This window comes from Physeter macrocephalus, chromosome 6 (genome assembly GCF_002837175.3).
Source record: "Physeter macrocephalus isolate SW-GA chromosome 6, ASM283717v5, whole genome shotgun sequence".
Taxonomy (NCBI): domain Eukaryota; kingdom Metazoa; phylum Chordata; class Mammalia; order Artiodactyla; family Physeteridae; genus Physeter; species Physeter macrocephalus.
In genome coordinates this window covers 67,139,234-67,150,733 of record NC_041219.1, presented here as the reverse complement: position 1 = coordinate 67,150,733, position 11,500 = coordinate 67,139,234, and the positions used below count along the sequence as shown (strand labels likewise).

General features: G+C 37.3%; 1 protein-coding gene across 10 annotated transcripts in view; it reads right to left on the bottom strand.

Annotated features, from left to right (window-relative positions):
• PLEKHA5 (pleckstrin homology domain containing A5) overlaps positions 1-11,500 on the bottom strand; it is a 265,581-nt gene that overhangs the window by 184,415 nt on the left and 69,666 nt on the right. The window contains exon 4 of one of the 10 annotated variants that reach the window (XM_055085500.1): positions 1,332-1,939. The exons of the other annotated variants lie outside the window; for them this stretch is intronic. Within the exon in view, the coding sequence (XP_054941475.1) occupies positions 1,867-1,939 (73 nt within the window). The 3' untranslated portion in view covers positions 1,332-1,866. Of the gene's footprint in view, positions 1-1,331; positions 1,940-11,500 lie in introns of those variants that run through there. 10 annotated transcript variants of the gene reach the window in all.

Below are 11,500 nucleotides of genomic sequence, written 5' to 3'. Positions count from 1 at the left end.
CTGATTCACTTTGTTGTACAGCAGAAACTAACACACCATTGTAAAGCAATTATACTCCAATAAAGATGTTAAATAATGCATGGAATAAAAAAAAAAAGAAAAAGGAATGGAAAAGTATTCAAGAATAGTTATAAAAGAGTCAATTTCACACTTAAAAAAATTGTACCCACCAAACTGATTTTCCAGTGCCAAGGAATTAAATGCCTTGCTTTAAAATGTAATGTAATCATTAGTCATAAGAAAAGTCATCAGAATTTCTGAAAGAGGCAACGTGTGTTTGCAATTAAAACAACACAAAGATAAGATTTTCCCTGCTTTCTCCAGAGCATTTGGTTTCTATTCCCAAACAGAATAAACCAAGTAAGTAAGATATACATGGCTTTCTAGATTGCAACTAATTAGACTAACATACCACCACTCACTATAAATAATTCTACTTCTTCTTGTCTCCTTTTTAAAGAAAGCAATTAACAGACATCATCACATGATAGCCCACACCTCCTCTGTAGAGATGAAGAAACTAACACCCAGTGAGAGAGATGGGAAGTGAAACGGAGGAAGCCGAAGTTCTACCACTTTCTGCTCAGGACAGACGCACGCCAACCAGGAAAACCCTGTCACTATCTCACCAAACAGAGGTGAGCAGGCTCCAAACTACCTCTGTGCACATCAGCACAATCTGTTTCATTACGTGGATTTTGTAACTTCAATCATGAAAATTAAGAATAAAATTAACTACCCCCTTGGAAAGGGTGGTCAAGCATCCTACCGCACAGCCTATTTCATGGAAGCCCCACGGTTGCAATCTGTCTCTCAGGTCGGTTTTTTTTTTTTGGATTAAAATTTTTTTTTAATTTCATATTGGAATATAGTTGATTTACAATGCTATGTTAGTTTCAGGTGTACAGCAAAGTGATTCAGTTATATATTCTTTTTCAGATTCTTTTCCCATTTATGTTATTAGAGAATATTTAGTAGAGTTCCCTGTGCTATACAGTAGGTCCTTGTTGATTACCTATTTTATATATAGTAGTGTGTATATATTAATCCCAAACTCCTAATTTATCCCTCCCCCTGCACCTTTCCCCTTTGATAACCGTAAGTTTGTTTTCTAAGTCTGTGAGTCTGTTTCTGTTCTGTAAATAAGTTAATTTGTATCATTTTTTTAGATTCCACATATAAGCGATACCATATGATATTTGTCTTTCTCTGACTTACTTCACCTAGTATGATTATCTCTAGATTCATCCATGTGGCCGCAAATGGCACTATTTCATTCTTTTTTATGGCTGAGTAATATTCCACTGTATATGTGTACCACATCTTCTTTATTCATTCATCTGTCGATGGACATTTAGGTTGCTTCCATATCTCAGCTATCGTAAACACCGCTGCAATGAACATTCGGGTGCATGTATCTTTTGGAATTATGGTTTTCTCCAGATATATGCCCAGGACTGGGACAGCTGGATCATGTGGTAGCTCTATTTTTAGTTTTTTAAGGAACCTCCATACCATCCTCCATAGTGGCTGTACCAATTTACATTCCCACCAACAGTGCAAGAGGGTTCCCTTTTCTCCACACCCTCTCCAGCATTTGTTATCTGTAGACTTTTTAATGATGGCCATTCTGACTGACGTGAGGTGGTACCTCACTGTAGTTTTTTTGCATTTCTCTAATAATTAGCGATGTTCAGCATCTTTTCATGTGCTTTTTGGCCATCTGTATGTCTTCTTTGGAGAAATGTCTATTTAGGTCTTCTGCCCATTTTTTGATTGGGTTGTTTGTTTTCTCCAGGTCTTGATTTCCGTTTTTCTAGAAACTGAGTATGCTGGCCTAGAATTCAAAAATCCCTGAATATGTCTTTAACTAATGATAAGATGAGTTTGACATTTCCTCTCTCTCTCTCTGCAGCTTTCACCTGGGGAATAATGAATTCTGAAAAAAATGGAAGGTATGAGTGAAAATCAAACCGACATCTGTGTTACACTTTTATAAACATGTGTTTTGCTAGCAGTGCTTCCTCCACTTCTTTCATGACACAGATGCACAAAGGAACCGATAATACTTGAGCAGCACACAGGAGTTAATGGACCAAGGGGACTGATAGAGTGGGGGCTGGGGGTTGGTTCCAGCCCTGAAGGCTGCGGGGGAGGGTGGGGTGCGGTGCTCAGTGGCCTCTGGAACCTGATCACTGCAGACCAGGAGCAGCAGAAGCTGCGAACTGGAGTATACGGAAATGATGGGGACACCATCACAGGCTCAACTCCATAATGAATGATTTGCTCATTTTCAAAGCTAGGACCTGTATGCCTCTAGAGTTAACTCACAAAGGTATGCACACAGAAACTGATCATCCGTGTTGCCTAAATCATAGAAAATTAACAATGGCAGCAAGTACTCCTACCACAGCAAAGACAAATCAAGCATTTTTGAGTAGGAAAATCATTTATGATGAATTATCCTTCAAATTACAAATCTACCTATAAATTATAATTATAGAAGTACACAGAGGTCAGAGTACAGGTCTGATTATTCTCAGCTATAAACTGGAAATGAGATATGGAGGGAACCACCACTTGGGCGTCCCAGAGTTCAAAGAGGCTCCAGATCTACTCTTGGTGTGCTTTAAAATCATTATTACTGATTATTTAAGCAATATTTCCAAAAGACGAGTGCAGAACTTCTTCCTGAGGGACAGCATGCGCTGTGAGTGCATGGATGAATTGGAGTGGGAGCTGATGGGCTTTGACATTGGGGCTTCAAAACAAAGCTCATCTACATGACAGCTGCTGAGCTCCCCTCACCCTTAGTTTCCTTTTCTATCAAATAGAGGCAATGTCTAGATATAATATAATAGGAAACCTGGTTTCTACCATGCATGTCTGGTACTCGAATGCACTCAAAAAGCATTATTTTAACCACTGGTACTATTTTGTATGCATACCTTATCAGTGTTCAGCATTTGTAAAGACAACATAACATTCCGTCTTATCTCACGGTTTGGTCAACGGGAGTCAATTGCTAGACATCTGTATTACAGTCATTTTCTACTATTATGAAGATTTAAAATTTTTATTTCTTTAGCACCTAGACCCAGCAATGGAATTACAGAGTCAAAGAATAAAATTACCTCTATGACTTTTGATATATGTACTTCTTAGAAACCTATCTTCCTGAACGAAGACTGGGGTATAGGACGTGAGTGGGGTAGAATTCTACTGATTTGGAAACTTTTCTGGTTGACTCTTAATAACTTCAATTAAATGTTGGAACTAAATATGCTTTTTGTTTAAGAGAAATTAACTTATAAAGAAATCAAGAATAAGTTTTTCAAAATTACTTCAAAATACGGGAAGATTTCTTCACTTGCCGTTAATAAGCAAAATCATTTTAACAATGAACACACCTTACTGTTTAAAAAAATACAAAAACAACATCTGTGTAGAGAGTACATATATATATATATATATTTCACAAAGTACAGAAAGATTTAAAGTGAAAAGGGAAGTCTCCTCTGCTCTATCCTCAATATTCCTCATCAAAACCCAATAAAACCCAGAAGACATACATTATTACTAACATTTTCATTTGTATCTTACCAGAATTTTTAAATAGACAGAACATAAATATGTATATCTTTATTAGTATACAAACATCTCTAAAACTTGCTTGTTTTTTCCTCTTAATAAATCTTGGACTTCAACACATACCGATCTACTGCTACATATATTTTCTATTATTTTCTACGGTTCTATAATTTATATAACTAGTTCATTATTAAAAGATACTTGAGCAATTACCAGTTTTTGCTTTTTTTTGATCTGTGTAAATGTAGAAAAACAAAACTTCAATAACCATCCTTGCACATCATTATAAACTATATTAAAAGTTTAACTTCATACTATTACTATTATACTTGTAGGACAAAGTTGCAGCCATAGAATTTACAGATCAAAGGTTATGAGCATTTTATTTTATATTTGACTATTCCCACAGGTAGTAAAAGAGAATGACTATTTCCCTATGCCTTCAACTAATACGAGGCATTACCACACTTAATTCTTGGCCAATCTGATAGGTGAATAAGATAGCTCATTCCATCTGGTGTTGTTTTAGTGGCTATTTGCATTTGTTTTCGTGTGAGTTGACTTTCACTGTTCCCATCTTTTACCCACATTTTCTACTAGTCCGCTCATTATTTTCTTACTGGGAATCAAATATTTTAAAGTGCTACATATTCAAGGTCACTCGATAAAATTTCTCTCATTACAAAAATAATTATGAAAACTGGCTGTAGTTTTCTTGTCATCTAAATTGCTTGTTAAGAATTCCTGTACTTACTTCTGTCCAAGTCCAACAGAAATGACCACATGTAGATTTGTTTTTATATGTATAAATCTATTGTAAAGATCAATAAAAATGCAACCAAGTGGCACTCCAGTGTGGAAGGAACTAACAGGGACACAGCATCATGCAGGGGAACAGCCAAGAGGCCAGGGTCCATCTAATTCCGGTCTCAGCTCTGCTCCAATAAGCTGAATAACCCATAGGTGTCACCTCAGCCTCAAAGAATCAGCTCCTCATTCAATAAAATGAAAAAGTTGGGCAGAATGACCCTAAGACTGCTTCCAGGTATAAATCCCATGAATCTAAGAGCTTTCAACATTTTCTTCACAGATTCATAGAACCATGAAATACCTATAGAAGGACATAATGAAATAACTTGATCATTACAGAGTAAAAAAATAAATACTAAGTATAAATAATGAAAAATATGTGTATTAAAAAATAAAACTAAATCATAACAAGATTATCGACATTATAATATCTCATTTCCTAGACGTTTCATTTTTTTTAAGTACTCAATATGTTAGGAACTTGGGAAAACACGCATATACTGAATATATTCAAAGCATTAACTTACCATCTTCAAATTTTCTCTATAATCATGTTATGAGTAGTTTAGCAGGAATAAAAAATAAGTCTATGTAAGAGCCCACTGCTATTAAAAGCTTCTTGTTGCTGGAATAATATCATGCCACTCACTGGCATCTATGTTATTTTAATTTTTTCAATTGTTGTTTTAAATGAGATATATCACATTTAACTAGACTTGCATTCGACTTCATGTTCCTACCCATAAAATCAATTGAGATTTGTGATCGAGTTTTCATGTTTCCACTCATAAAATTATTAAACACAAATCACCTTTCTCCCATTTGAATAATTATTTCAGGACTATGATGCCTATGCTTATTCATTTTATAGGTTTAAAAAAAAGTCTCAAACACAAATTTTATGTAGGTGGAAAACCATTGCTATAGCAACAGTAGCTTCAGTTTATGAGAATCGAAAGGTGAAAAATTCCCATTTCCAACACTTGAAATTTAACTCTTTGATTTTTGATGGCTGAGGGCACAGGGTGTAGCTCCTGACCTTTCTGCACTACTAACATGAATTGGATCCCAATGAGACTTGGCCAAACTCAAGCCTTAAAAGATAAAAATACATGGTGCTTCCTCTGATGAGGTGGTTAATTACTATAAATCAAACATGACACTTTAGGCCATCCCCAGGCTATTCTCTCCGGACTCGGTTCCAGGGGGTCAAAGGGGTTAGTTAGTAGGATAGTGACAGTTTCGAATGGTGAGTGATTTGTGCATCCCGAGATCTTTTTGCTAATAAAAAGCACTAGCACCATGTCATGGCTTTGTCTGGGGGAAAAAAGCACTGGTCCCAGCTAGAACTGGCATCTCCACCCTCAAGTGTAGCTGGCTCCAAGAATGGAGCCAGTCTTTTTCTGAGGAGCCTTTCCTTACTATTCTCATGGGCAAAGGTTGAAAATTAGCAACAAAAAGAAATTAAAACAGTATTTTCCCATAAACAGATGGCACAATTTTGTGTGCCTGAGTCTATATAAATAAGAAAGGAAAATCAGGAGCGATTTTCCTTAAAAAAAAAAAACAAAAAAAAACAAAAAAAACCCAACTTCCCATTCTATTGCCCAGGTGCAAAACACAGTCCCGGCACAAGGGAGACAATCACTACCACTAACTTAAGAACCCAACAGCACATGACTGACCCACTGAATATGGTAGAGAATATAGTATTCATGTTATCACAAAGAGTATCTCCTATGTTTTCTTCTAGAAGTTTTATGGTTTTGAAATTTAGATCTATGATCCATTTGGATTTTTATATAAAGCGTAAGATACGGGTTGAAGTTCTCTCTCTCTCTCTTTTTTGCCTATGAATGTCCAGTGGTCCCAGCACTGCTTGTTAAAAGACTAACCTTTCTCCACTGCAATACCTTTGCACCTTTGTAAAAATAAATAAATAAATTGACCATATTTCTACGGGTCTCCTTCTAGAAAAATTTTCACTTAAGATTTTATGAACTTTGCGCAATTGTCTTATTGGCCAAATCCCCAAAGACAATCAGAAATTAGCAACCGTAACAGATGACGACTATAAACAAGAGTTTTACAACTGTGGTTTTTGAAGCATGTGAGTTGTGGCACAGTCACCCTCCCAAGTAATTCAACTACCCTCCCAGCCAGTCAGGCTGCTCACTTTTAACTGAAGTATACGAGGAAAGACAGCCAAGTTTAAAAAAACTCATGGGGACTCCAAAAATAAAGGATGATAAACTACCTATAAAATAATTACAGGGAGATTTCAGTCATATTTTGTGCAGAAATTTATTGATCTCCATTAACTGGGTTTAAATGTCCAACAACAAAACCTTAGATAATCATAGTCACTGATGCCCTTTTCTTCCCCCTTACAGTTTGTTTAAGGGAAAAAAAAGCCACTCTGTAAACACAGAGTGTAAATATGGTAAATCGAAACTTAATACACAAAAGAAAGCCATTAAATTATTCACTGAATGTCTTTAAGGCCAGGTTGAAAATGAACCTCTATAAATAAAACACCATCCCACCTACCACAAGTCAGATGGGTGATCCATATTCCACTCCAGAGATGAAGAAGAAACCTTTCCAATTGAAGAGTGTGACTCTTCAATTTATGACCCGTTTCCCACAATTTAATTAGGCTAAAGTCAAGGACCAAGATAAAAATGGCATCATTAAGATTCTTCTGAATTGCTACCTTACCAGTGTCCCTCATACAATTAAACGTTTTTAACTCATTCTTATACTTCCAACTTTTTTGTTTAGAAACAAAATACTCGCAAAAACTTCAATATCCAAGTATAGGTTTGGTACAGGGTCTATTTTATAATTTAAGGGGGAAAAAAAGACACATTCCGGATAAGCCAACCAGAAAAAGATTTTTTTTTTTATCATACAGCAAAGGTCACACACTTGTGTTTTACCAATAAATGAAAACTAGCAAGAGACGGAGTTCACTGGGATCAGGGTTTCTACCTGACCTTGTTTTACACTTTAACGCAGGATTTACGTGCAGGCTACTTCCTAGAGTGGTTCACGCAGGGCTAGGGCTTGCTAGGCAGCTCTAGAACAGACAGAACACACACCATCAACAATGCACAGTAAATACTGATAAAATATTCATTTCTTCTGCATATTGCTTTCTCTCTACACATGGTGCTTAACATTCATGTCTTATCTCACACGGCTGCTGCGTGAGGAATGAGAAGAGAATGAATGACAAACAGTTTACAAAAAAGAGTGGACTCTGGTGAGGAGTGTTGATAATGGGGAGGCTATGCATGTGTACGGGCAGGGGGCATATGGGAAATCTCCTTCCTCTTTATTTCGCTGTGAACCTAAAATTGCTCTAGAAAATAGAGCAGAGAAAAAGGTACACAAAGTAGAAGAACTAATGGCCTGACAGATGCCCAGTCCAAGCTCTATCTAAGAGACTGTGGCCCAATTAAATCTTAACCTGGTTTTCACCTAAGCCCTTTCACGGGAGCCACCGACGATCCTGTGGGGTGCAGAAGACAGGTTTGGGAGACCCTAATTGTATAAACACATGCAAGGTCACAAAAAAGACTTGCTAATGGGTTCTTCAATTTATATATTTCCTGGATGTATATATTTTTTTAAATTGAATGAAAGATGCTTTAAATTCTATAGTGCTTTACACTTTTTTAAAGTTTCACACAAATGATTTCATATAAGCCCATAATAACCCTTTTCTCCCCCACTACCCCTATATTGCCCCTCCCCCCTTCCCTCTCCCTGTTGGTAACCACTGGTTCGTTCTCTGTGTCTGTGGGTCTGCTTCTTTTTTGTTTTATTCACTAGTTTGTTGTGTTTTTAGATTCCACATGTAAGTGCCATCACACAGCATTTGACTTTCTCTGTCTGACTTCACGTAGCGTAATGCCCTCCAAGTCCTGGAGGCATACACATTCTGTTTCACATTTTAATGTTTATGAAATTGGGTTCATCTTAGATCCAATGTAGTAGTTTGTTATTTTCCCTAGAAAAGTAGGTATTAAACCACTGGCCAATCTTTCAAAGTGTCTCAGAAGTCAATGTGAAACTCGAGTCTACCACTGCTAGACAGAAGCAGTCAACTCAGCAGTCATACGAATCACTGTAAACTGGATGGGTAAAGGCCAGAAGGTGTTTTGAGGCCCTCCCAGTACTGGACAGGAAGAGAGGACTCTGATTCCCTTCCATGAAGTATCAGTGGAAACCAACTAGACAAGCAACACTAACACCATTCATTAGTGGTGGCTTTAGTTTACAACCACTTCCCCCTACCCTTTTTTTTTTTTTTAAACTTGATAATCTTTAAATAGACCTTTACTTAGGTCCAAAGATAAAGCTGAAAATTGGTCTAAGTTAACCACTGGGTCTAAACTAACTGTATGACATCAGCCAAGCTGCTAAACCCATTATGGATAACCCAATTTTTCTTGAAGCGTAAAAAGAAGAGAAAGATGACACATACTTTCTAGGACTACTATCAGAATAAAATAAACCAAGCAATTTGTTTTATCTTTCATAAGTTATTTTGAAATAATAACTATTGCATCTCATTATTTGCATGTCTACTATGTATCAGGAACTCAAAGTATGTTACTTTAATCCTATGTGACAGCAATTAATCTCACTTTGCAGAAAAAGAAACAAGAGACTCAAAGGGGTTATATGGCTTAGAATCTGGTCTGGGATTCGAAGCCAAGTCTGGCTGATTCCAAAGCCCAGCTTTTTCCATTTCATCAAGTTGGCTCCAGAATACTGATTTACTATTTCACCATGATTGATTTACTATTTCACCATCATTCACTTACCTTTAACTGTATTTCTGAATATAACACATTTTTAAAAGAAATCTCAAAATTTGGCATTACCCACTACTATTACACCCTTCCCCTTATAAGGGAAAGAAGAGCTCTTTCTTATTGATGCTATTTGTAATAAAGCATTATGAAAATCAGAACGTGTGCAGGTGTGTGTACGGGGGAAGAGGAATACGTGGGAAGACACAGAATTTTAAGTAAATTTAACATTCAAACAAAGGCAAAGATATTGGTACCAAGTTTTTATTTCTCCTACCCAAAAGAAATTGCTAGATAGCTATTAGTTTGTAAATCACAGCAATAAACTGCATGCACTTCAGAGTCTTGTGGTTTCCACAAATGTACTTGCCACAACTGATTTGTTTCATCTACGGCATAAATAAGGTATAACTCACTGTGGCTGTGCAAACTCTGAAGTTTACTTTGTATTATGATAGCCTATTTACATATAAAGCAGAAAAAATTTTTTTTCCACTGATGGAATCCAAATACATGATTTCAATGAAAAGTACATCTCAAAAACCATTAAGTCAGCCAAGGAGAATACTTCAAAAGAATTGAAGCAAAATGGCAGCCAGGAGCTGGTTCCTTCTGTTTATCTGCAACAGCTTATATCCTGAAGCCAGTCTGAAGGCTGTCTCTATTCAAAACACATGGCTTTAATGCATTGAACTCTATGGTTCAAAAGTAATCAAGATCTCCTTCAGGGGCTGGGTGTTGGGGGAGACAACATATAGAAGCTTTCAACTAGTATGCACCAGTATGAAGAAGTAATCTCTACATTAAGTAACTGTACTATACTTTTAGACTAGAACGGCAACACGGCCTGCAGTGAAATATGGAATTATCAGCAACCAGAAAGAACCCACACTACCAAGGACGCCGCCTAGGAAGATCTCCAGTATCCAACGACAAGCGGAAGAGGGCCATCTCAAGGGTTGTCATTTTCCCCAGCAGTATTTAGCTTCCCTGCATAGGGAAGCTGATCTAGGGTTAAGAGTTTTTCTCAGTGTTTACAGCAAAATGGAAAAGAACATGAGGAAATCAGATGAGATCTGTGGAGTTGAGAAGATCAAAAGAATATGTCATAGACATTAGTTGGGAAGGCTCACCACCTCACAGTTCTCCTGACACTTACAAGAGCCCTAAAGGCCACATCTGTACCGTTAAAGTTGAAGCATAAAAAAATGCTTTTTTGGTTCAAAACCAGCCCAATAACAGCAAATTATTATGATTCAATCTACTGATACTGCATATGGCTCTGTCTCCCATCCACCAAGCAAATCTGATTCTCTCTTGGGAATTTGAGGCTCGAGTGAAGAGATGGTCAGAGCTGAGTCACCTTACGGAAAGCGCTCCAGAGGCTTCAGCAGCTCCTACTGCTAGGGCCCTTGATTCCTGCCCCGCACAAAGTCTGCCTGTGCAACAATTCATTCAAGACTGCAAGCTCCCCAAGAATCCTTTCAATGACCCATTTTAACAAATAAGTCCTTTTGATGAGGTTAGACTTGAGTTCTGTCCTGGCAGCACAAGGAACCTTAACAAATACTAACTGTGAGCCCTGGAGGCTGCACAGGTGGTTCCAGCTGACCCCGGAGTCACCAGTCCAGGAGCCAAATTTTGTTTCTCTTTCTGCTGCTCACAGAACCTGGGCATGACTGCTGAGTAAGCAAAATACAGCAAGCAAGCAAGGTTTCCTCTTTCTCCGTCCAGAGACCTTACAGTTGTTGCACATATACAGACTTGCTAAAAGCATGTTATGTAAACAGTAGAGGATTATGTTAATATAATGTCTAGAGAGGCTCAAGAACTTCAGTTATTTTTAATAGTAACTTTAATAGTCACACAGGTTAAGGAAATTAAAGTAATATAAAGTGCTCATTAAAAACACGGTCCCTCATGGAAGCAACCTAAGTGTCCATCGACAGATGACTAGATAAAGAAGATGTGGCACATATATACAATGGAATATTACTCAGCCATAAAAAGAAATCGAGTTATTTGTAGTGAGGTGGATGGACCTAGAGTCTGTCACACAGAGTGAAGTAAGTCAGAAAGACAAAAACAAATACTGTATGCTAACACATATACATGGAACCTAAAAAAAAAAAAATGGTTCTGAAGAACCAAGGGCAGGACAGGAATAAAGATGCAGAAGTAGTAGAGAATGGACTTGAGGGACACAGGGAGGGGGAAGGGTAAGCTGGGATGAAGTGAGAGAGTGGCATGGGCATATATACACTACCAAACGT